We start from the raw sequence: 23,638 nt of genomic DNA on the forward strand, positions 1-23,638 counted from the left end.
CTCAAGTGATGGTTACCCTAATAGAGATTATCTTCCACGGATCATAAAATTAGGCATAAAAGTCTCTGTTCATCAACAAGACCCATTTAGCAAGGGAAATACCTGTCTGGAGAAGATTGGAGATTTTAGGTGATATAAAGAAGTGGAAAATCCATTTTAATTTATCCTAATTTGGATGAAGCTCTACAACTTCTGTACTCTTCTGAGCTATCTGCTTTGGCTATTTTACGTAATTTTCAGCTCTTAATCTCTCGTGTTTGGATCCTGGCTAAAGTCTAAATAATTTGCAGGCTAAGAGTAATTGTAAGTGTTGGTTTAACCACAAATTAATTGTTGTACGCCGCCCAGAGTCACTTTGTGTGAGATGGGAGGCTATATCAATATGATTGATTGATTGATTGATTGATTGATTGATTGAGTACTGAAGCCAGGGTTAGGTTAACTGAATGATTTAGGGCCTATAGAGTTGCAAGCATTTGCTATCTACAGGCTATTATCTTAGAGAAAAAAATATATAAGGCCCTGTTACAAAGAAAAATGCTGTAGACCCAGAAGAGTAACTGGAAAAAATGTGCAGTGATAGTAAGATAAATGGGTTCCTCTATGTTCTGGTGCTTTGTAGCCTCTGCATTCCCAAGAAATGCTGTTGAGCCACACTGTATCTTTTCCCTTGAAGCCTGGGACAAATATTTTCATGTTGTATTTTGTGTGACACAAATGTTATCTCTTTACCAAGCTTTGCTCTGGCATTGTCATAAGCTGGGCACTGTGTTTCCCTCTGAAACCACTGAACGTATTTTACAGCTAAAGAATGGCAAAGGAAACTTAATCTTGGCCAAACTACTGTAGAGAAACATGGACTGATGGGCACCAGTAATGGCAACACTGTTTACATGCATAGACAGCTCAGCACAGATTCCAGCAAGTTGGAGCAGATCTATTACTGTTCTATTATACAATAAAAGGATGCCCTTGTGAAAAATTAGTGGATTGCATGTTCCAAGCTTGCATTTTGGGGGTACAGCAAGCTCATTTCAGGGAAGAATGGCCAATACTTGATCACTGCCTCCTTCTCCATCATTTAGCTGGCAAATATGTCTTTCATCCTCAGTGAAAAGTTTATGTTGCTTCTATCAATCTTAAATCAACTTTTGATTCTATCCCCAGAAACAGACTTTGAGAGAAATTAGCTGCTTTCTCCATTTAGGTCTCCTTGTTTTGATTATGAAATTACATTAAAACAACTCAGTGCAAGTTCACTGTGACCCTCCAGCAGCTTTTTTTCTCTCCCTTTCAATTCCTAATGAAAAGGGGGTGAAACAAGGATAAATTTTAGCAACTATCCTTTTAAACTTTTATATTCTATGGTATAATTTGATCAGAACTGGAACTTCAGATCCTATATTAGCCAGTAAACCTGATTCAGTTCTTTTGTATGTGGAGGCTGCTGCTGTGTTCTTTACATATCAGGGGCTTGAGACAATATCTTTGGACACTAACTCTCTACTGTAGAGAGGAAACCTAGTCATGAACCACAGAAAACAAAACTTTCCATTTTCCAAAACAGCTGTGATTTAGCAGCACTCTTGAAAAATTGATGGTGATTGCATCAATCAGTGCAAGGTATTTAAAAATTTGGTTGTCTCCTTTCAAGTCTCCGCTATTTGGAACAACACTTAAGGACTACTCAACCTGAGCTATTGTTTTGCAAATGCCATTCTGTGTTATGTAAACTGAAATGGTAACAACTATGTCCTGGCAGCAATAAAAATCTATAAAGTGAAGGTCATGAATCATTTGGCCTACATAACTTGGCTTCTTTTGAGGCTGTCCAGTCTAAATTAAGCGCTTTGCTGTGATTCCCCCAATATGTTCCAAACTCCCTATTAAGGGAAATTAACCTTAATATCTATGGAGGCTTGCATGTGTCTTTGCTGCTTAAAATTTTGGCTCAATTTAATATTGCTTAAGAGCTCTCTTTTCTCTTTCATTTTACAAGATAATTTTTACATCATTTTGGTTGATAGGTATTAATTTAGAACTAACATTTTGCAGCTTTTCTGCCCAATACCTGACTTTGATTGGCTTTGACAGCCTGGTTTGAGCTGAAAGTGAACTTTTTACATAGAACTGCAGAATGGTTTAAGTTCCACCCAATTTAGGGTAGATTTGTAGGGGAGATCTTTTTCAGCTGCCACTTGCTAACATTTTGTGTCCAACTCACAGGAGAGCTCTTACTGCAGCCAGATTTGATGTTTGTCTTCATCCATGTTAGAAGGGAGATGTAACAGTGTCCCCTTGCAAAAGTGCTTTCACCGAACAGGGGAAGGTGAAGCATTTGTAACTTTGCTTGTAACTATCCTTTTTATGCAGCCTATGTGGGGATTTATAATAACATCTTTAATAATAGTCCTAGAAATTAAAAAGAGGACCTTCTTCTGTTCTTAGCCATCAGATCATTTGTGATTTCTGAAAGAGTTGTGAATTTTGCTCAGCTGTCACTAGCATCTGTGCAGTATTGTACTCTACTATTTTGTATAAAACCTTTGTCACTCCATTTTAATTTCTTTTGTGTATTTCTGTTGTGAAAGTATTGTGGTCTCTATTTACAGTTGGACCCTTCAGGGGAGGATATTAAGTAAATGCCTGCAGTTGCTGATAGGAAAGAATGGAACTCTAGATAGCTTGATAATTTTTGTTATAAAAGCAGAATTAAGTGGAGAAGAACAAAGTAGTATTATAAAGAGGGAAAAAGCTACAAATGGAGAAGTGGTGGACTAAGGACTAGGGCAATTAGCAATGGATTCAGAAAGGAAAGCATTCTGAAAAGGAAGATGTTTGACTACCTGATTGCTTAGATGTGGAAAAGGAGGGTTGGAAGGAACTGAAGGTGATGGAGAAATGAGCCTACTAGTTAAAACACTCTCCCTGTAATAGTTTGAATAGAAAAATGAACATAGATATTTAGAAGAAAATTGTTGATTGGGGATATGGAATTATGTGTAATTAAATATTCATCACATATTCCCAATGTGATTTATGATAATTTAGAAGCATGAACAAGATGTTCTAGTGAAATATTTACAGGTATAAAAGACTATGTTAAAAAGTGTGGTCACAAAAATAATACTGCCTGGGTAACTTCGAGCTTGAATAGCTCAAATAACCCTACTTCACAGATTGTTGTGGTGGTGATAAAGATGCCTTGAGTTCTTGGGGGAAAAGGCAGATATAAATAATAAAAGTTTAAAATTCAATAGATGTTTGAAAAAATAAAAGCATCCTGCTCTATATCGGCTGCCAGAGCCGTAGGTTTAGACCAGAATTTTTTGAAAAGTTGCTACCATCCTTGCTTTCCTTACTTGTCTTGTTTTTCTCCAGTACTGCAGACCCTGACTGCATGTCTCACTCTACCATTGTGCAAGATTGTGCCACATTTCTCCTTACCTATTTCCCTTGTGCCAGCCACCATCATCTCCAAAAGCCCTACTCTATTCTCCTGGTTGCCCTTCTCACTCATATTACCACCAAGTCACTCCTGACTTTTCTGTCATGCCATCTATTTTTTTTTCCCGTTACCTAAGCACTTATTGTGGTCTTTTCGTTTATTTGTTTTCTCTGATGCTCACTATCACAGTTCCACCTTCCTGTTCTCTTAAGTCTTGAAGCCAGAGCAGGCACTCTGGTAATAAAAATTGAAATTAATTGTCACAGTGTGATGAGGTTCTTTTAGAACTGGAAGTGTAGTTTGGTTTGTAAGGATGGCAGTTGACACAGAAAAACATGACAGTGGAGGCTTTTATGCTTTTTTACCATATACAGTGAAGCTGTTTACAACAGGTATTTGCAACAGGTATATACAACACAATCTCAGTGTCAGGTTTACTCCTAAGTCTCTCTCCTAGAGACTGTTCTCTAGCTCTCCTGCTAACTCTTCATTTCCTCCCCCTTCACTCTATCTCCCTCCCCATTACTGGGCATATCAAGAGAGAGTGAAAAGAAAGGAATGTACTAGATTTACTGCAGTGTGCTCAGCTTGACTCCTTTTGCTGGATTCCCTCAGCTGATCACCTTTTCATCCAGTGGGGAAAGAACCTCTCTCAGTGGTCTTCTGCCCAGCCTTTCCCCAGAGACTAGGGCTTCACCAACAACAGCTGATTCCCTCTTTCCCATCTTGGGTCCTGGGCGAAGATGTCATCTTGCTGGGACTTCACCTCCCTTCTTCCAGGGAAGCCACCCGCGGACTCTTCTTCTTCCTCTCCATCCAGGAACCAATAACTGCTCCACACACTCATATAACTTCACTCTCCAACTTGTCTCTCTGTTTTGCAGTCTTTCTTTCCTTCTCTATTCTCCTCCTCTCGCTCTCTCTGATTTTGGGTCAGATGGGCAGCATGTCCCCCAGCAACTGAGGAGATGAGTGTCACCCCAGGGCTCTAGTCCCCAACACTTATATAGCAGGCTGGACCAATGGGACTGCTGTCTTTATATCTCCCCACAACAGCCCTGGCTAGCAGTCAGGTCAGCTCATCAGCCCTTGTAACAGTGCAGCTTCCCTTCAAGGCCAGAACTGAGCTGTTTCTCTCTTTTTTCTCCTTCCATTTGCTGCCTCATGCCAGCACAACAGCAGCCAGGCAAGGCCACTAAAAACCATATTCCACACTGTCCACAGCAAGCTGGCTAAACTCCACTGGGTAAGATACCCAGTGGAGTTTAGCCAGCTTGCTTTGTGTGGACAGTGTGGAATATGGTTTTTAGTGGAGAAAGAAAACTGTTGGCATTTTTCAGTAGTAAGATATTCTCAGTAAGTGCCATAGAATTACTATGAAATTAATTACATAGCATTTATTTTAGAAATGGGATTTATAAGCTGGAAATATATGGAATTGTTTACTGTAGTATTTACATCTTTTACTATTTAATATTAAGCTACATAGTTTTTGTTCTGATCCATCCACTTTTTGAAGTCCAACTCTCAGCAGAGCACTTAAAGGCAAAAGTGGCCTTGAGCTCAAAGTTATGCATTCATGCCATAACTGTAGTTTACTTGGTTTTGGGAGAGGGCAACATTGATAACTTAAAGATAATCACAGGCCACAAAATAATAGCTGGCAAGCCAATAATCTGTTTGGCAGCTAGCAATGCAACAGTTGCACTGAAGATATCTGTGAGGCCTGGAGGTGTTGGAGGCATTCGGCAGCATGTCTTTCAGAGCAGAGGTGGCTGCAAAAAATTAGATGATGGTGGATCCTTCCTGGCAGCTGTGACGTTTGGGAGCAGTGGATTTGTTAAGTTTTCAGAAATCACCAGTGGGGTGCATGAGGCTGCTTGGCGGGCTGTATGTGGCTTGTGGGCCATATAGTCTATTGTGTGTGCTCAAGAGCTGTGATTTGTTAACCATGGGTTATGGATTGGTACATGTTTTGGGGGGTTAGGGTTTGGGGGGTTAGTCTGCCAAAAAGTGTAGCAACCTTTTCAGGAGCTTTTTAAGAAAGCAAAGAATCAAGACTCCCAGGAATTGCCATTCCAAAGCCAGATTTCACCATTGTGGTCTTGAGTAGCTCTGCAAGGCCATAAATGTAAAGCTGGGGGAACAAATGTATCTTTCTGTTGGTCACTTCAGTGCTGGTTAAGAGAACTAGATTAGGAGTGGGAAGGCATAAATTTGCATCTCCATTCAGCCAGAAAATATGCTAGCAAGTAATCTTAAACAATACTGACTCTTCAGGCTCTCACATAATTATAGGCATTAATACTGTTTTGTGAGCTCAGAAGTTTTGGATTATGAACCATGTATATTCTTAGCCTGTTATATGAATCCTCCACTTGTAACTTATTCCTAAATCTTGATTAACAAACCATGGTTTATGAACTTGACCTCATTCTCATCCGAAGTATAAAATGAACAAAAGAATTGTGTATTCATTATCGTGAGCTCCTTGGAGAACTGATAGGATAAAAAATAAAGTACACTACTACATACAATCTTCAATTTTGTATCTCTAAACATTCGTTGTTCACATGTTTTACACTGTAGAATTTGTATTTTTTTAGGAACTCATTTGTGAAATTAAGGATTTCTGTTGGATATTTTGTACATCAAGAACAAACTTGAATGTAAATTACAGCTAGTAGTACCTAACCCACTCATACTGTTCATGAAGTGATATTAAGCAACATTATCTGTTTGAAGAAGTTCTTAGAACTTTCTGAACAGTGATGATTGATTGGGGAGAGAGCAGCTGACAGCATGCAGGGCCAAGAGTAATTTGCAAATAACTTGACCAAGAGTCTGATTACAAGGGAGGGGTGCAGTGAATACCATAACATACAATTCCACTCTTTTAAGCCTTCATGTTTCAGCTTCAAAAAAAGTAAAGTAAGACTGCATTAAAGAAAATATTGTTAAAACTGAAAACAAAAATAATTATAGAGTAAGAAAAATAAGTAATTAGATGTGGTAGGCATGGTTACCACCCTGACAATTCACGCAGCCTCCCTGCTTCTTTATTTCTTTGTCTTCTCTTTGTTCTGTTTTCTTGTATATACTTTAATTTCATTCCCCATACCAGCAAACATTTCATTGAACCTACCTGCATTGGAAATGCTAAGAGTAGAGATATTTTAACCACAATACTTACTGAGATTCCCAGCCATCTCTTTCATATGAGTTCCTCTATTGTGCAGAAATCTAATCCACAGTTTTCCTCTTCTGTTGCATATTGCATAGCCAACAATTTAAAAATGAGGACATGGTCAAGAATGAATTGTCCATTTTCTTGTGCACATGTGCAGATTTTTAGTTAGATATACTGTGATGGGTTGTGGATATGCTCCATGATGGCATTTCTGCAGTTAACAGAAATGAAGCAAGAATACTAAGGCAGTGTGGTCCAACTAGATATCATATCTAGCCATGTTTTGGCTGCCTTTTCAAAAACTGGAGAATTAAAGGTTCTCATAATGTTACTTCATTTATGCATACACAGGTTATGTTCTACTTGGTATGTGAGGAAGAGTCATGAAGTTGATGGAAGTGACATATGTGCATAATAGCATTTGTGACAAAAGTATAATTTCTGTTTGTGGTTTTTCAAAAACAACAGTTGGTAGAAACAGTGTTACTGTTCTAGATAATTTGGCTTGAGTGTTATCTGAGTATAAGGAGTACAAACATGTTGAATATAGAGTTTATATTATTAAGGATTGATATGATATAGTGCACATGAATATATTCACTATGAGGTCTCTATATTATAAGGGACATGTAGCATAGTGACATTTTAAAAGAAAAATAAACTAAAATCTATCAAATAGTTTTTAAAATCATGGTTGTTATCTATTATGTGAGTATACATATTGGCTTTGAAGTAAAATAACATATCAGAAAATAGTGAATACCTAGATATGATATGATATGATATGATATGATATGACTTCTGAAGCAGATGTTTTGGCCCTGAGTAATCATGCTGATATATGTGCTGCACATAGCTTCATGTAATAGGCCTTTTTTAAAATTTTTGTTTGACAAGAAACTATTCTTGGCAACTTCTGGAGGAAGAAATGGTGGACTGAAGGCAGCTCTACGAAAAGCGATGCCAACAACCACAGCAAGTAGACTGGTTCTTCAAACCTCTCTGGGCAAAGAGAGGATGGGAGATCACCCACAAGTGCTTCAGACAGTTGCTCCTCGCGAGGAGACCACAAGACAGTAGGCTTTGGTGGGTTTTGAGCACTGGGAGACAAGGGAATAGCCATCTTGCTCAAACTGCAGTTGGTGCCTTTAAAAGGACACTAAGTTTGCATGCTTCCATTTCTAATCACATTCAGAAATTGTTTATTAACTACTTTTCAACTATTAGGAATCTTTGGATTGACAGATCTGAAAACACCAGGTGAGTCTGCCTTGGATCCTTAATGGAAGAAAAATTTAACTATAAGCTTAAGAACTTAAAAAAAAAAAAATAGAAAGCAAAAGGTTGGTTTAAAAAGTTACAAATGGACTAAAGATCCAGATAAATTTGAAATAAGTTTTTGGAATTAATTATAAAGAATCCTTCCCGTGGGAAAATGCTTTTGTTTTAGATTAAATAATAATAATAAAATTTTAAAATCTGGACACTAGAGGGAGCTAAAGCTTTCAATTAAAGCAGAAGAACACATAAACTTGACAGTTACAGAATGGCACAAAATATTCTAACTGGAAATATTGAAGGATATTTTTGAAAAATGGAATCAGAAATTATTAGCAGTGTCAATAGTGATATATGCCTCTATGGATAGACTATGCCTAAAAAATGTTATGGAAGAGGAGCACGTTTTACCTGACAAGACAGAGGCTGAGTTGAAGGTGGACTTACAAACAACAGGCTACAAGAATGATATGGAAAAAGATGTTACACTGGACATACAAAAGAAACTGACTGATGTTTTAATAATTAAAAGGGGCATACTAACAATAAACCAAGAGAGTGATTAGCCAACCGGGATAATTTTTCTATATTGGACTTACAAAAGAGACTTGTTAAAACTTTGAAGAATCTCATGAGAGGAAACCAAGAAGAAATGGAAAGAAATCAAGTTCTATGACATTATTTGAATGGACTAAAGATTAAGATTGTTAGAAGTAAAAGGAAGGAATATAAAGTTGGTTTATTTGATCAAGGTTAGAATAGATATGTTGTTATTTCTGGTAACCCTTAATGGACTTTTGCTGACTTCAGGACTGAAATGACGATGCTTTATGGATTTGTTTATAGATAAGAGATGGGATATAAGAAGAGGTCATTTGTTGTAATTTAAGAGGAGGTGAAAATTTACTAAAATTGTTTATACTTGTGATGAAGGTTGGGAGTCACTTCTTTATATATTTCTTTTCTTTCTCTTTACTATATTCGTTTCTTTCTTGCTGTGTTTTCAATTTATTTCCTCTTTGCACCTTTTACTCTTTCTATTTTTCTAACTTTCTTTTAGTTTGTATTAGTTTTTATTATTGTAATTATAATCTTTAATAAAATTACTTGAAAAAAAGATAAACCATTCTTGAGCTCTGTACAAGAGCTTTGGAATATTAAAAAAGTGTAACCATAAAGAAATTCACAATGCAAGCATTGAAGGGGAAGAAGGTTAAGAACAGGACTGATTCTGACTTGGTCTTCTGCCTCAAATCAGTGGTTTTGGGGTAGGGAGAGCATTCACTGTGCAGTGTTCTGCCAATATCCTGAAGAGGTACAGGTTAGGAATAGTTTTACCATGCAATTCACTGTATGTAGGAAGTGTAGAATTGTGAGTTTTAGGTTGATGGGAACCAATAGTTCATGTTCTGTCCTGTGACTTGAGATGTCCTTGAAGTTCTCTGAGGGTTATCATTCATATCTTTTGCTAAAAAAAAGTTACGTAAGATCCTTCAAAAGGTTAATGAATAATAAAACAAACATATTAATAGTATGATGCTGGGATTCCAAACATTAATGCTGCTAAGGAAAACACACAAATCCTTTAGTTACAGTTTTTTTAAAAAAAAAAAACTATTTTACTAGTTAACTATTCAACATGACTTTCATTCTAACTTGGAAGAGGGTGTTATAGACTCGATCCATCAGCAACTAGAGTGGGGGTTCCAAATGTTGGGGCCTGGTGGTTACACTTGGAATGTGGAGATCATTGTCATGGACACATGACTGTCATGATGGATATGACCAGTCACAGAGTCTATTTACCAGAATGTAAATTAGGTTACTTCCCTGCAGAATTGTTTTTTTTTCCTCCCTAGGCAGATGGTAAATTTCCAAATAAAACACTTGACTATAATCCTTCTCCCCCCTCCTCCCCTAATTCTTTTTTTTATTGTGACCCTGTGTGTGTGTGTGTGTGTGTGTGTGTGTGTGTGTAAAGAATCTAAAAAACAAATCAATGACAAAGGGAGCTTGATGGACACTATGGAAGATGCTATTGGGTTCTCTGGTCCTTGAAGTTTTTTTGGCTGATTAATTCTGTATTTTACTTAAGATTTCTAAATTATGGTTCAAAATGTAACATTTTCCCAAAGGAGCATAAAATAGTGAATCATTAAAAACGAAGGTTAGAATTAACATTTAAAATAAATTATTTCTATTTTTTGAAGCCAGCCTTCCTATTATAAATTAAAAAACCCTTCCATAAACCCATATAAATAAGCTTTTAGATTTATTTTTTTTTACTTGTTGGGGGCTGGTGGAAATGGCACAGAGAACTCTACTTCTCCTCCAGCCATCCATGGCATTTTTAATGGAAGAAGAAGCTTTCCTCATCATGAAGCCTGCTTGGTTTCTCTGCTGTATGCAATTCCTTGTCACCTATTATTACCAAACCAAGGCTGTTTAGATATGCTTGTTTTTGTATAATATTGTTAAATTTCAAAAGTAATTTATTAGAATTGTTACAGCAGTTCATTAGCTTGGTCTGTCTTTGAAACATAAACAATTCTCTTCTTTATTACTGTTCTACTAAACTAATTATTTGAACATTTTGGCCAGTTCTTTTGCTATGTAAAACAAGACAAATCAATAAAAAAAATCAAGGATTTATGCTATTAAGGAATGCCTTTTCTAAATTAGTCCATCCTGCTTATTATAATATACTATATATATTATATCATACAGTATAATAAAAGCCTGGTGGAGGATAGCCAAAGTGCTTTTGCCATCTGCAAGTATCATCAGAAAACTGATTAATGTGGCCCAGATTATTTTTGTGCAGAACAGTTATGTTTGCCTTAAGACCAGAGGTAATTATGATATTAATAGACTGCCCAGAATTTTCCAAGTGCAAGAGTTACAATTATTGTAAACTCTATGTTTCATGAGATGTAATATAAACATAATTTCTTAAAATAATAAATACAATACTTGATCTATTGTACTGCATGCATTCATTATTTTCCCTCTCTTTTATTTTAAAAGTTGGCTTTAGCAGATTATTATTTTGGTTGGTCACACAGTCAACCAGATGTTTAGACTGGATTTGGCATTTTTATCCACCTATCAAGTCCTTCCCAAGGACATGGGATGATGATGATGATGATGATGATGATATCATCATCATCATCATCATCATCATCATCATCATCATCATCATCATCATTATTATTATTATTATTATTATTATTATTATTATTTTCCACCTTTTTTATATATAACTCAAGGTGGTAAACGTACCTAATACTCCTGCCTCCTATTTTCCCCACAGAAACAATCCTGTGAGGTAGATTGGGCTGAGAGAGAGTGGCTGGCCCAAAGTCACCCAGCCAGATTTCATGCCTAAGGGAGGCCTAGAACTCACCGTCTCTTGGTTTCTAGGCCAGCACTTTAACAACTACACCAAACTGGCTCTCTATTTTAAGAATTGTGTAGAACTTAAATATTTAATTTAAATAGGGGTTTCATTTTTAATCAGGTACCCTGAAAATTCCTGTTACTTTTTTTTTTAAAGCAAATTAATATTTATACATCTCTTATCAAATCACAACCCTGACATTATACACTGGGGTCCACTCTGAAAGCCTGTAATTTTGAATGTAACTTTCTGAGGCATGGGGACTACTTAGGTTGTTGCTAGTGGCAAATTAAACATTAAGCTGTATTGCATAATAATAGCCACAATGCTGTTTCTGTCCTTCAGAATATGCTATAGAGGAGGTATGTTGTAATTCCATTCAATAGCTATAAAGAGATTCAGGAATAAAGCAGTATTGCTGTTACTGTAATGTAAGGACTGTGTATTATGAATATATCAATTCACAGGCTAGGATACCCCAGATCTTCAGGCCCCAAAAATGGAGGCAGTTTTCCTGCTATAGGACATGTGCAGACTTCTGTCAGCTTTACTGGCCTCTCCCTTGGATGTCACCACTGAACCAGCCTTTAGCAGAGTTGACAGATGAGAAAGAGCCACTCCATTGACTTTTCTCAGTCAATGACTTTTGCTCCTTTTCTCCTTTTACTATTTTTCTTTCAGGTATCATAGAAATTCTTCTACAGTTTCAAAATTTGATGCCTGAGTTTGCTTATTTTTCTCATCCTTTATCCCACTTCCCTTTTTATGTCTTTTAGATTATAACCCTGCAGACAGGGAATTGTCTTTCTCTGCTTGATTTTATGCAATATACTCTTTCAGCCAAAGAATATTTTTAAAATTCTCTAAATGTTAGAAGTAAAATAGATCTCCAATTCCTTCGTGAGCCATTGACTCATTGGCTCCCATAGACACTGGTCTTGTTCCATCAGAAAAAGGAAGAAATTGACATGTTATAAAACAGAGTACCAGCATTGAGCAGCTTCTTTATTTCCCAGAATGTTTCTGAGTCCTGTAGGCATTTTTAGATAATAGAAATGGAACATGCTTATAGCTCAATAATTTGTTTGGAAGTATGCCAACCTACACATATAAGGCAAAGGTCAAATAAAGGTAGTTTGGAGACCTAGAGTGTGGTGCTGGTGAGTACCTTCACCAAGTCCTTGCTGTTGTGTTCAGTGACTGGCTGTGACCATTTTGACCGCCATATTGTGTGTGGACAATTCCCAATGGTAGCCATTTTGTGCAAATTTCCATGATGTACTTCCAGAATTTCAAATATGTCCATCTGAGGACCTGTGAGCTACTGGGTCAGAGAAGAATGGTAATTTGGAATTTGAAAATGAAAGTGCCAAGAATAATGAGCTTCTTTTGGTTCCAGTTTCAGCTGCACCCTTCCCCACGTAAGAAGAATTTTTATGCTTCAGCCTAATTCCCTTAGTTCTCTGGCCCCTCCCATGACTAACATGGGCCTCCATGACAAATCTGAGTTTTTATCCTCCAATTATGATTGACTGAGCCAGATGGCCAATGAGGGTCAATTGAACCTAGCATCTTGTATTCAAAAAAGTGAGAACCACACCCCTAAACGTAATATACTTTGATGAAAGGGTACACGCATGAAATGCTGATGCTATCATGCAGATAACACTGCAACCATCATAGCTCTCATGAGAAAAAATAAAATTAGAAATGCACTGAGGTTTCTTCATTTATCTTCTGATTGTTACTGTTAGGGCTTAGTTAGAAAATTGTCTCCTTGTACAGTGGTACCTCTACTTACGAACGCCCCTACTTACGAATTTTTTGAGATACGATCACCTCCGGCCCCAAAAATTTACCTCTACTTACAAACTCGCCTCGACTTACGAACCGGATCCGCGGCCATTTTCCGCCCATTCCACGTGGTCCGCGGCCATTTTCCACCCGTGCCACGTGGTCCACGGCCATTTCCCCCCCGTGCCACGTCTGCGGCCATTTTCCGCCCGTGCCACGTGGTCCGCGGCCATTTTCCGCTGTTCCATGTGGTCCGTGGCCATTTTCCGCCCATGCCACGTGGTCCGCAGCCATTTTCCGCCCGTGCCACGTGGTCCGCGGCCATTTTCCGCCCGTTCCATGTGGTCCGCGGCCATTTCCCGCCGTGCCACGTGGTCCGTGGCCATTTCCCGCCCGTTCCACGTGGTCCGCGGCCATTTTCCGCCGTGCCACGTGGTCCGCGGCCATTTTCTGCCCGTTCCACGTGGTCTGTGGCCATTTCCCGCCCATTCCACGTGGTCCGCGGCCATTTTTCCGCCCGTGCCACGTGGTCTGCGGCCATTTCCTGCCCGTTCCACGTGGTCCACGGCCGTTTTTCCGCCCATGCCACGTGGTCCGCGGCCATTTTCCCACCCGTTCCACGTGGTCTGCGGCCATTTTCCCGCCCGTTCCACGTGGTCCGCAGCCATTTTTCCGCCCGTTCCACGTGGTCCACTGCCATTTTCCACCCGTTCCACGTGGTCCACGGCCATTTCCCCACCCGTTCCACGTGGTCCGCGGCCATTTTTCCGCCCCTGACACGTGGTCTGCGGACACCGGAACAGATTAATGGTACTTACATTGAACCTTATAGGAAAATTTACTTCGACTTGCGACCAACTCGACTTGCGATCAGAGTCATGGAACGGATTAAGTTCGTAAGTAGAGGTACCACTGTATTCTTTTTCTTTAAACTTTCACACAGAAATCCTGCTCCGTTGTTGCTTTTTCTTTTCTGTTCAACACCTTTCAGCACAGGAAATGAATAGTTAGTAGTTTCTAGTAGTTTCTTTTGTTGATAACAAAAAAGTCTACACACTGTAATTCAGAAAGATCCAATTTTATGATGTTTTGAGAGTCAAATTTTGCTCAGACACAAGTAGTAGATAACTTAAGCATGCTGGCATTTGAATTTGTGGCATCTGCAGACAAGGCAAAGGTCATGTGAAAAATCTTTAGGAAAGAAATTGAATGAATTATAATCCTTTATAAAAATCTGTGTACTGTTATAAATTGTAAACCTTTATATGAATACTATGTACAGCTCTGGTTTCCATATCCATATCCATATCCATGTAGAGCTAGAAAATTAAAATCAAAATGGTAGAGTACAGAGGAAATTTCCTATGAGAAAATCCTATAGTGTTCGGTCTTTCTAACTGTTGCTGTCATTTCTGACATAGAACTGGACTAAATATTTTTCTGATCTGATCTAATTCATATATATTTATACGTATATATGAAATATAAGAGGTTTAACAGTAACAAAATATATAAATTATTATGCAATATTAAAAAACCCCATCTGAACAACCAAGGAAAAGAAACAGGAAAAAGAGATTAAAAAAATCTAATAACCAATTTACAAAGGTCATGTAGGTTTAGGTTTGTGATATAACTTTTAAAAAGCATTGCTCTGAATGTATCAGTAGTCCACATTTAGTGACCACAATTGGGACCTGCAATTTGGTCATTAAGCAAAGTGGTTGTTAAGTGAAAAATCATGTGACCGTGACTGTGTTTACAGTTTTATACAGGACAGCATGCACTAACTGACTGTAATGGTGAAGACATGACTGAGAGACATTGTGAAGGTCATAATTATGGGCATTGGTCATAAATTTTTCATCACCATTGTAACTGCAAACAGTTGCTGTCTGAGGCAGTCATTAAGCGAGGCTACTTGTATACACTTTCTGGATATCATCTTAATAAACACTATCATTATAGCAGTAAGGTTAGTAGAAAGGTGAAAAATCTTAATGACAGAGCAATGATGCTTGCTTTTATTCTGTTTCTTCCTTCTCAATTAGTGAACCTTTGCTAAAGTGCTATGGTCAGCTATAGCTGAAAACACTTGCCTGGTATGAAGCCTAGAAGGAATAGGGTGCTCATAAAGGTATTTATGGCAGTTGCCTAGATAGCATTTTTTTTTCTTCCATTTCTCAGGGTCCTCATTTTTCATATACATATCAGTGAGAAGATAAATTGTAGCAAGAATTTTGTATTTATGTCTTTCTGGTATAAATTGGTAAAAAAGCAATAGCATTTCCAGTTGTAAGTTGTTCGTTTGGCAATGAAGTGAATCTACTAGCCAATGCTTGCATACTGTTTTGCTTAAATATGCACAGTGCATATTCATAGCAGTAAGGTAAACTGGGTGACTTTATGCCATTTGCTCTCTCATAGTCAACCTACTTTACAGGGCTGTTGGGATATAAAATCAGGAGTGATCCCCACATGTTTCCTTGAGTTCCAAATAAAAAAGTTCTCTCCTCATATTTTACCCTTAGGTTTGCTAAAATGCCAGTTTTAAAAGCTCTAAGGCCATATAACTGCAGAATAACTTTGTAAATACCAAAGAATAATACAGAAGTTCACTGATTGTAGTATATTTCTAGCCTTGAACAAATTTGTAGTATTGCCATAATCATTAGCTTTTAATTTGTTCCCCTTCATTTTTATCATCTATACCAGAACTTTCATTCCCTGAATTGTTGGATCGTTTTTTTAATTTATTTCTAGGCATGCTAGAATTAAATGTAATGAAGAAGCTGACAGTACAATCCAGATGGCAACACAACATGCCATCTGACATGCATGTGTTCCATATATTAACAGCTGGTTGGATCTTTAGGCCTAGATTGATGATATAATGTTAGGCACAGTGGGTTGGCTAGAATAATATCCTAGAGCCCAAATCCTTTTATGGTCCTTTTCAGGAAGTTGTCTTGGCAGACCTATGGATTAGCTACAAGGACCTTAATCTTTAGGCTATACTGTCTATTTTGATGCATCTTGGTTTATTCAAATCTTGTAAAAAAAGTCATTAGATTAAAGCAACCTAGCAATCTTGGAAATAAATAAATAAATACTGAAAAGAAGGATCCTTCCAGTCAGTGAACCAATATTTATTATGGTCTTGACCAAAGAAATAAGAATAGAATAAAACATTGGAAACAGACAAGAAAATAACGACATATTCAATACATATTCAGCAATATTTCTTGCTGTATATAATAACAAGTAATCAAGCCAGCTGGCATAGAGATATTAAATAGCATGCTTTCAGGTTTGTGAGGGAAAAGGTGTTTTTGAAGGTACCCCCTGCAAGCCCAGCACTGAACCTACCCAACTGGCAAAGCTGCTGTTAGCCCCTCCCTCTTCCCAAAGCTAGGCTCAATTTATTTCCCTCCCCCAGAAGGGACATGACGGTTATTAGTGTCCTGGCTGTGTCAGGAAACCCAATAAAGGAGTACTCAATTTTCCCCATCTCCCGCCTGCTGAAAGAGGCAGACTGGCCATCAGATCCAACTTGCAGGCATCCATGCTAGCATCCCAGCTAGTTGGTTGGCCATTCCCAGCTCTTTGACAGGCATAACAGCCCATACCCTAGCCTTTTCAAGGATGTGCCAACATCCTTAACCAGCCAGATTAGTCCACCTTGCCCCACCCAGATCTTCAGCCTTGAAAAAGAAAAGCCAACTCAGAGAATGGGTGGATAAGCAGGAGAACAGAGACATAGGAAAAATGGCTATTGGAAGTGGGAGGTGATGTCTGGGCAACTTCAGCAGTGACGGGCAAGAAACAGTAGTCAGAACCAAAAGCCATGGTAAGCAGCCCCAGTTCTGCTTGATCTCTGTGAAGCCTGGCTTCATGCTCAGTAGCAAACCTGCATAGAGCACAGCTTGGAGCCTGACCTAGAGCTTGGCAGTAACTTTGTTCCATAACTTGATTTAGATAAGGAGCAACCTAGCACAGGTTGCTAGCAGAGGCAGCGCTTTAACTGCCACTTTAACCTATAAGAACTTAAAGAGACCAAAAAGGGTTAAGTAAGCCAAAGCCTAAAGAGCTGTTTAGGCAACTCAGTAAAACTGGGAAAGTGAATTTAACCCCGTCTAGCCAGGGCAAAAGCTATATATTAGAGAACGTGTGGATATATTGTGTAAAGCTGTCATCCAAGCTGTGGTGTGTCTAGTCATAGCCAAAAGAATCCCCTACCTGATTGCATGGATCAAATGTCACATTTACTTAAAAGAATGTGAATTAACAAAAGGTTGGATTATTTGTCACATTGACAGTAATTGACAGTTTCAGTTCTGCACAGAATAAGAATATATTCAGCAGATTTACCTGTTCTATTCACTAAAAAGGGAGCTCTGTTCTCCTGTTCTACCAGCATCAAAATAAAGTGAATAATGCAACAGATTGTGGTTCACTACTTTGACTTTGTTCCCCAAGGAGAATGGTACAGTATCTTCTTTGGAGCAATGCTGAGGAGAAAGCATTGAAACAAGCTAGTATGAATGCTCTGCATTGTTTCAAGGTCAAAAGCTTACTCAGTTAACTTTCTTTTTCTGAAGATTCCGAAATCTTCCAGAAAGCTACCTGCCAACAAGCTCAAATATGATTGCTGTCCGCTCTGAAAACTTCACTGTCTGAGAATCTCTTTAGCACTCTGACATTCCTGAGAGATTAGAAAATTAAGGGAAAACCCCAGAACCTAAATCCTAATGGAAAAAGAAATACAATTTTAAGCAATTATTAAAAAGCCATATGCAAGCTCTGGCGTCAGCCTGAGTTAAGTCTGTTTCTAACTGCAGTGCTACATTAGGGATTCTTACAATGTTTATGCTTAGGAGTGCTCTCATCATTGTTCTGAATGTATTTAAATATAGTTGGAACTGATATTTTTCTTTTTAAGAAAATTTTCCACTTTTAGAAATCAATTTAGAAATTGATTAGTTCATAACATTAATTAGTAGTATAATGAACCCAAATAAAATTAGACAACTAAAATCAAATCTAAAATATACTTTAACTTATTCTAATTCTAAATAGAATCACATCCTGATTGAAAATGACTCTAATTAGGAATTTCTTAATAATTTAAGTTACCGGGGGGGGGGGGACTAAATAAGTGGTATATCAGACTTACTTAGCTTTGTTTACTGAATCAGACATGCTAAATCAAATGTCTGAAAATTTGCAGGAACTGAAAATACTGTGGCTTTTTAGGCAATGATTGTTTATTTATTTATTTAATCACATTTGTACCATCACTCATCTCACATAGTGTATATGAGTAATAAGAATATATAAAAACCATTAAAATCAATTTAAATTAAAATAAAAACAAGATAAAAACAAAATGGCAGGAAAACATACAGAGAGTGCATCTATTAACTGTCATACAACCATCTAACAGGCTCCACTCTACCATGGGATCCCCAAGTTAGTTGAAAAGGCTTTCTTCCTAGGTCCTGCCCAATGAGATTCCCTAGCCAATGGGACCTGCAACATGCCTCTCTTGAGAGACCTGATGGGACGGGTATATATAACTGGGGAGAGGTTTAAATCATGTTTCCTCTATGTAGCACCAAACATTACTGCAAATGACCTATATAATCTGCACATTGTAGATTTTCCTCTTTTTCACTGAATTTGGTAATATACAATTATCATGTGCTATTAGGCTAATGATCTTTTTCTTAAGAGCTTTTCTGACCAAAAGAGTTATATAAGGCGTAAAGAGAAATTTATAGATCATCAAAAGATTGTACTTAATAAGCCAATTACAAAAGAACAGACGAAAGTTAAAAATGAATAAATCTCTAGGACTAGACAGACTTTCTGCAGTAACTAAGACTTTTAAAGAAATCCTAATAAAAATATTAACTCAGGTAATGAATGAAATTCAGCAGCTCCATTCATTAACTCCATCAGGGCAAGAGGGTTTTATATCTGATTTATAAAGAAGGAAAATATCCATCCCATCCAGACCTATTTCTTTGTTGTATGTTGGTTAAAAATATTTTTTTTTCTATCTTAGCAGGAAGACTAAATAATCTGCTTGTAACATAATACACTCTGATCAGATGGGCTTTGTTCCTCAGAGGTGCATAAAAGGCAATATAATATTTTGAATGTTATTGATTATATTAAGCAGAAAAATAAGACAGCAACTATTTTTTTAAATGTGGAAGGCGCTTTTGATCATTTGGAATAGTCTTTTATGTTTTCAGTGTTAAAGATGAACTCTGCCTCAAACTTTTTAACATGGATTCAAAGTATTTATCAGGAACAAATAACAATGATAATAGTAAATGGAACTTTTTCAGAAACATGCTTTATCACAAGAGGGTTAAGACATGGCTGCTCTGTTTCTCCTTCTCTGTTTTTATTGACATTAGAATCATTAGCAAGGAAATTTCTGAAATCAAAATGGCAAGGCAAGAACATAAGTTAAAACTATATGCCAATGTTATACTTAACACTTACTCATCCAAGGGATTCTCTAGAATGGCTAATGGAACATATACAGCAATTCAATACAGAATCTGGATATTGTATCAACAAGAATAAGACACAGCTGATTACATGAAATTTTATCTGAAGAGGAATGACAATACGTAAGATGAACAACAGGGTTTAACATGATTGTTAAACCAATTAAATATTTGGAATTTTTATAACTGGAAATAATAAGGATTTATTCAAAACTAATTTGGAAGAGCATAATGGTGGGCAGTTTTAGATGAAAAAACCTGAACCTATCTGGTTTGGAAGAATATTGACAGTAAAAATGAACATTTTTCTAAGGATTAGCTTCCTGTTCCAAATGACCCAATAAGAATTGATGAAAAGATGCTGAATAAGCGACAAAGACCAACAGTTTTATATTCATTCATTCATTCATTCATGTTATCTAACTGCCCATCTCACATTCATGACTCTGGGTAGTTTACAATTAAACCATAATACTTTAAAAACAAAAAATAAAACAGCCATACAAGCAATACAAACATTAAAAACAAATAATTAAAAGCCATGCAGTACAATCACTAGGAGAGCACAGCCATTCAAGAACAGTACAGCCATTTTATGGGCTCGCTCTCTGATCCCCAGGCTAGATGGCAAAGCCAGGTCTTCAGGCCCATCCAGAAGGCAATCAAAGTCTTGACCTCGGGGGGAATGATGTTCCATAGGGCGGGTGCAGCAATAGATAATAAACAACCAAGGATTAAATTTAAGATATTACAAGGTATAAAAGAAAGTAGGGGACTGGCTATACCAAATCTGAAGCTACAGTATACCATTAGGTCAGCTGTTTGATCTGGATTACAGACTGGATTTTAGCACCTTAGAGCCAGTTTGGTCTAGTGGTTAGGGCACCAGGCTAGAAAGCAGGAGACTGTGAGTTCTTAGTCCTGCCTTAGGCATGAAAGCTGGCTGGGTGACTTTGAGCCAGTCGCTCTCTCTCAGCCCAACTCACCTCACAGGGTGGTTGTTGTTGGGGGGAAAAAAGGAGAAAGGAGTATTAGGTATGTTAGCCACCTTGAGTTATTTATAAAAATAATAAAGGCAGGATGTATGTATGTATGTATGTATGAATTGCATCTGTGGTAGGAGCCAGACGTCAGGAGAGGCCTACATAAATAAATATCTTTGGACTGAAATGAAAACACGACAAGTATAGAAAATCACTGTATTAGAACTAAAAGTATTGGCTTATTTTTTCTGTCCAATGTGAAATATATTTTTTCATGAAGAAAAATATGCTAAAATCTTAGTGGAGAGAAAGCTTACAGTCTGAAAGACTTTATTAACAGAACAAAAACGGAATCATTCAAAAGTCTCTTAGAATTTCAGCAGGGCCACTGTGGTTTCAGTATTTCCAAATGAGCAATATAGTAGAAGAAATTACAAAGACAAGGTGATAAACTCAAATCCAATTTGGTTGAATTTTAAATACTAGTAACACAAAATACAGAACATCTAGAGTTTATACATACATTGCTGCTGAAATACGATTTGGAGACCAAACAAATTAAAGATTGCACAATTAAATGGATATAGAACTTATGCAATTAATATGCAACAATGGAAGACAAGTGTTCTTTTTAGAAACAAATAAATAACGTAATTATTTACTAAATGTATATCCCATCTACCTATCCTTTACTGAAGGAATCTCTTGGTCCTTTGAGGTAGGCCAGGTCAGGGAACAGACAGTACAAAGAGTAATAGAACTCTAATTGTTATAGGATATAATAACAGAATCTTGAAAGCCTGCCAGAGTATTCCTCTGCCCCCTCTTATACCAAACAGAATCAAGGTGGGGTTATCTTGAGTTTCTTTCCTACTCCTTTGTCTTTCCCAGGACTGTGTGATTTATTTAATACACCTTGCATTCCTTCAAGTTTACCTCCTTATTTTACACCACCTTACAACAATTAAAAATACAAATTATAAAATTTAAAAATAAAAATGAGATAATTAAAAGCAAGAGAAATTTAAAATCAGCATTGGTAGAAATAAATCTTAAAGGAAGTTTTGACATTTTGCAATATACTGGGACAGTGGGAAGCCAAATGTACCTCCTTAAAGAGTGTATTCCATAGCCTGGGAGCTGAACAGGTTAAGACCCCTGGCTTAAGATAGATGAGTGGAGGGGGGGAGGAGTGGAGAGGGTGGAAGGATCAGGATCTGATCTAGGTAACTGGGCAGGTTCATAGCAGGAGAGGCTGTCTCCAAGGATATAAGCCATTTAGGTATTTAAAGGTCAAAACTGCTACAGCAAGATTTTGATTTAATGTATCCCCAATTAGCTGACTGCAGATGCAGTGAATCAGAATTCTATCTGAGCACCCAGATAGAACATCCCTTGTACCCAAGGCAAAGACAGTGTGTTCTCTATACAGAAAGCTTGCATTTCAGCAATTTTTCAGCAGTTCCAGTCCTGCAAATACTGCTAGCACACACAGTTGTTACTTTTGCAATGATTCTTAAAGAGGTGCTAGTTTCAGTAGCCATAGGATGGCAATAAAAATATAGAGTCCAAAAAAAAAAAAACAGCTGCAAACTCAGGCTGTAAGACATGAGTGCAAAAAATGTAGCCTGCCAATAATCCTTTTATGGTCCATAAAGCCTCAGAATGCGTGGGTCCAAAAAGTTGTCTTTGTTGTGGGGGGGGGGAATTGTAAGGGGTAAAATGAGCCTCCCAAGTCCAATACTCTCATTTCATCTCTTAAAATCTCAAAAGCACCCCAAAAGATGGGTCCATTTGAATCTTTACCCCAACAAAAGAGGCATCCTTTGCTATGATGTGCAAAGCTTAATGCAGATCCTTAAAAACCAATAAAAGTTGTGCATCCTGGCCTGTGTTTCTGGCCAGCAGAATATTCAGCAATCTTGGCAGATTTATCAAAGAGTTTACTATGGAGAAATGGAAACAAAAATTGTGGACTTTAACTCTTTGGAAAAAATCATTCTCCTTAACATAGTCTAGATTTTCAGATTTGTGAACATTAGTAAACAGACTCAAAATCACATGAAAAAAAATTTCAGGCTAAAGAAACATGGAAAAATACAAAAAGCATTATTCTAAGCTGTATTTACTTTTTATGGAGATTTAATTGTAGCAGCATAGATGCTTATAGCTGTACTATTTTATTGTGATATTTATAAAACATATTTTAATAACTGCTTAATGCTTGCTTTATATGAGATTTGCAGAAAAATAAGAGAGCTATATTGCTTTGAAATGTGATGCATCTTCAACTAACATTCAGTTAACTGTGTTGCTCTGTGGAGCAATGACCACGCTTGGGTGACTTGGTGTGTCAGTAAGTAATCCCAAGATATTTAAAGTCTAGTAAAATATGCCGTGCAATTGTTGCAATATGTGATGGGTATTGCAAACTAGATTAGATGTTAGATGTGAATTCTTTGTCTTTTAAGACATAACAAACTGATAACGCTGAGCTGATACAAAGCTATAATATGATTAACAGATGAAGTGGGCTTCTATGTGGCTGAGAAACTATGGATAGTAATTGTTCATGGGCATTTTAACAGTAATTCAGGCACAATTGTTTGTGTCTCAAGGAGGGAATAATATGTGATTCTTCTCTTGCAGGGTAATCACTTTGATCAGTATGAAGAAGGCCACCTGGAGATTGAGCAGGCGTCATTAGACAAGCCTATAGAATCGGTAAGACATGACTTTTTATTCTCAAACCCTTGGCAAGGCCAGGTAGTGCTCACATATTCTTTGTCTTATGTGCAGCTTGGTTAGTCATGTTCTTATTAGAAGGGATAGATACTAGTATATTTGCCTACCTTACATTAATGTTAGATAGATCATTAATTTATTTAAACTAAGTGTTCTTTTAACAAATGAAAAGCCTTTAATTCATATTAATAAATTGAAAGCCTAATAGATGAAAAAATAGTATTTTTTAATTTCTAGATTAATGAAAATTGAGAAGTCATATATATTTTGTTT

General features: G+C 37.3%; 1 protein-coding gene across 2 annotated transcripts in view; it reads left to right on the forward strand.

Moving 5' to 3' along the window:
• GPATCH8 (G-patch domain containing 8) overlaps nucleotides 1-23,638 on the forward strand; it is a 96,585-nt gene that overhangs the window by 17,580 nt on the left and 55,367 nt on the right. For both annotated transcript variants that reach the window (XM_088143344.1, XM_088143345.1), the window contains exon 2: nucleotides 23,270-23,344. In XM_088143344.1, the coding sequence (XP_087999470.1) occupies nucleotides 23,270-23,344 (75 nt within the window). The remainder of the gene's footprint in view (nucleotides 1-23,269; nucleotides 23,345-23,638) is intronic.

This window comes from Python bivittatus, unplaced genomic scaffold (genome assembly GCF_059951505.1).
Source record: "Python bivittatus isolate LINGU-HERP-01145 unplaced genomic scaffold, Pbiv_v1 ctg000410_np1212, whole genome shotgun sequence".
Lineage (NCBI taxonomy): Eukaryota > Metazoa > Chordata > Lepidosauria > Squamata > Pythonidae > Python > Python bivittatus.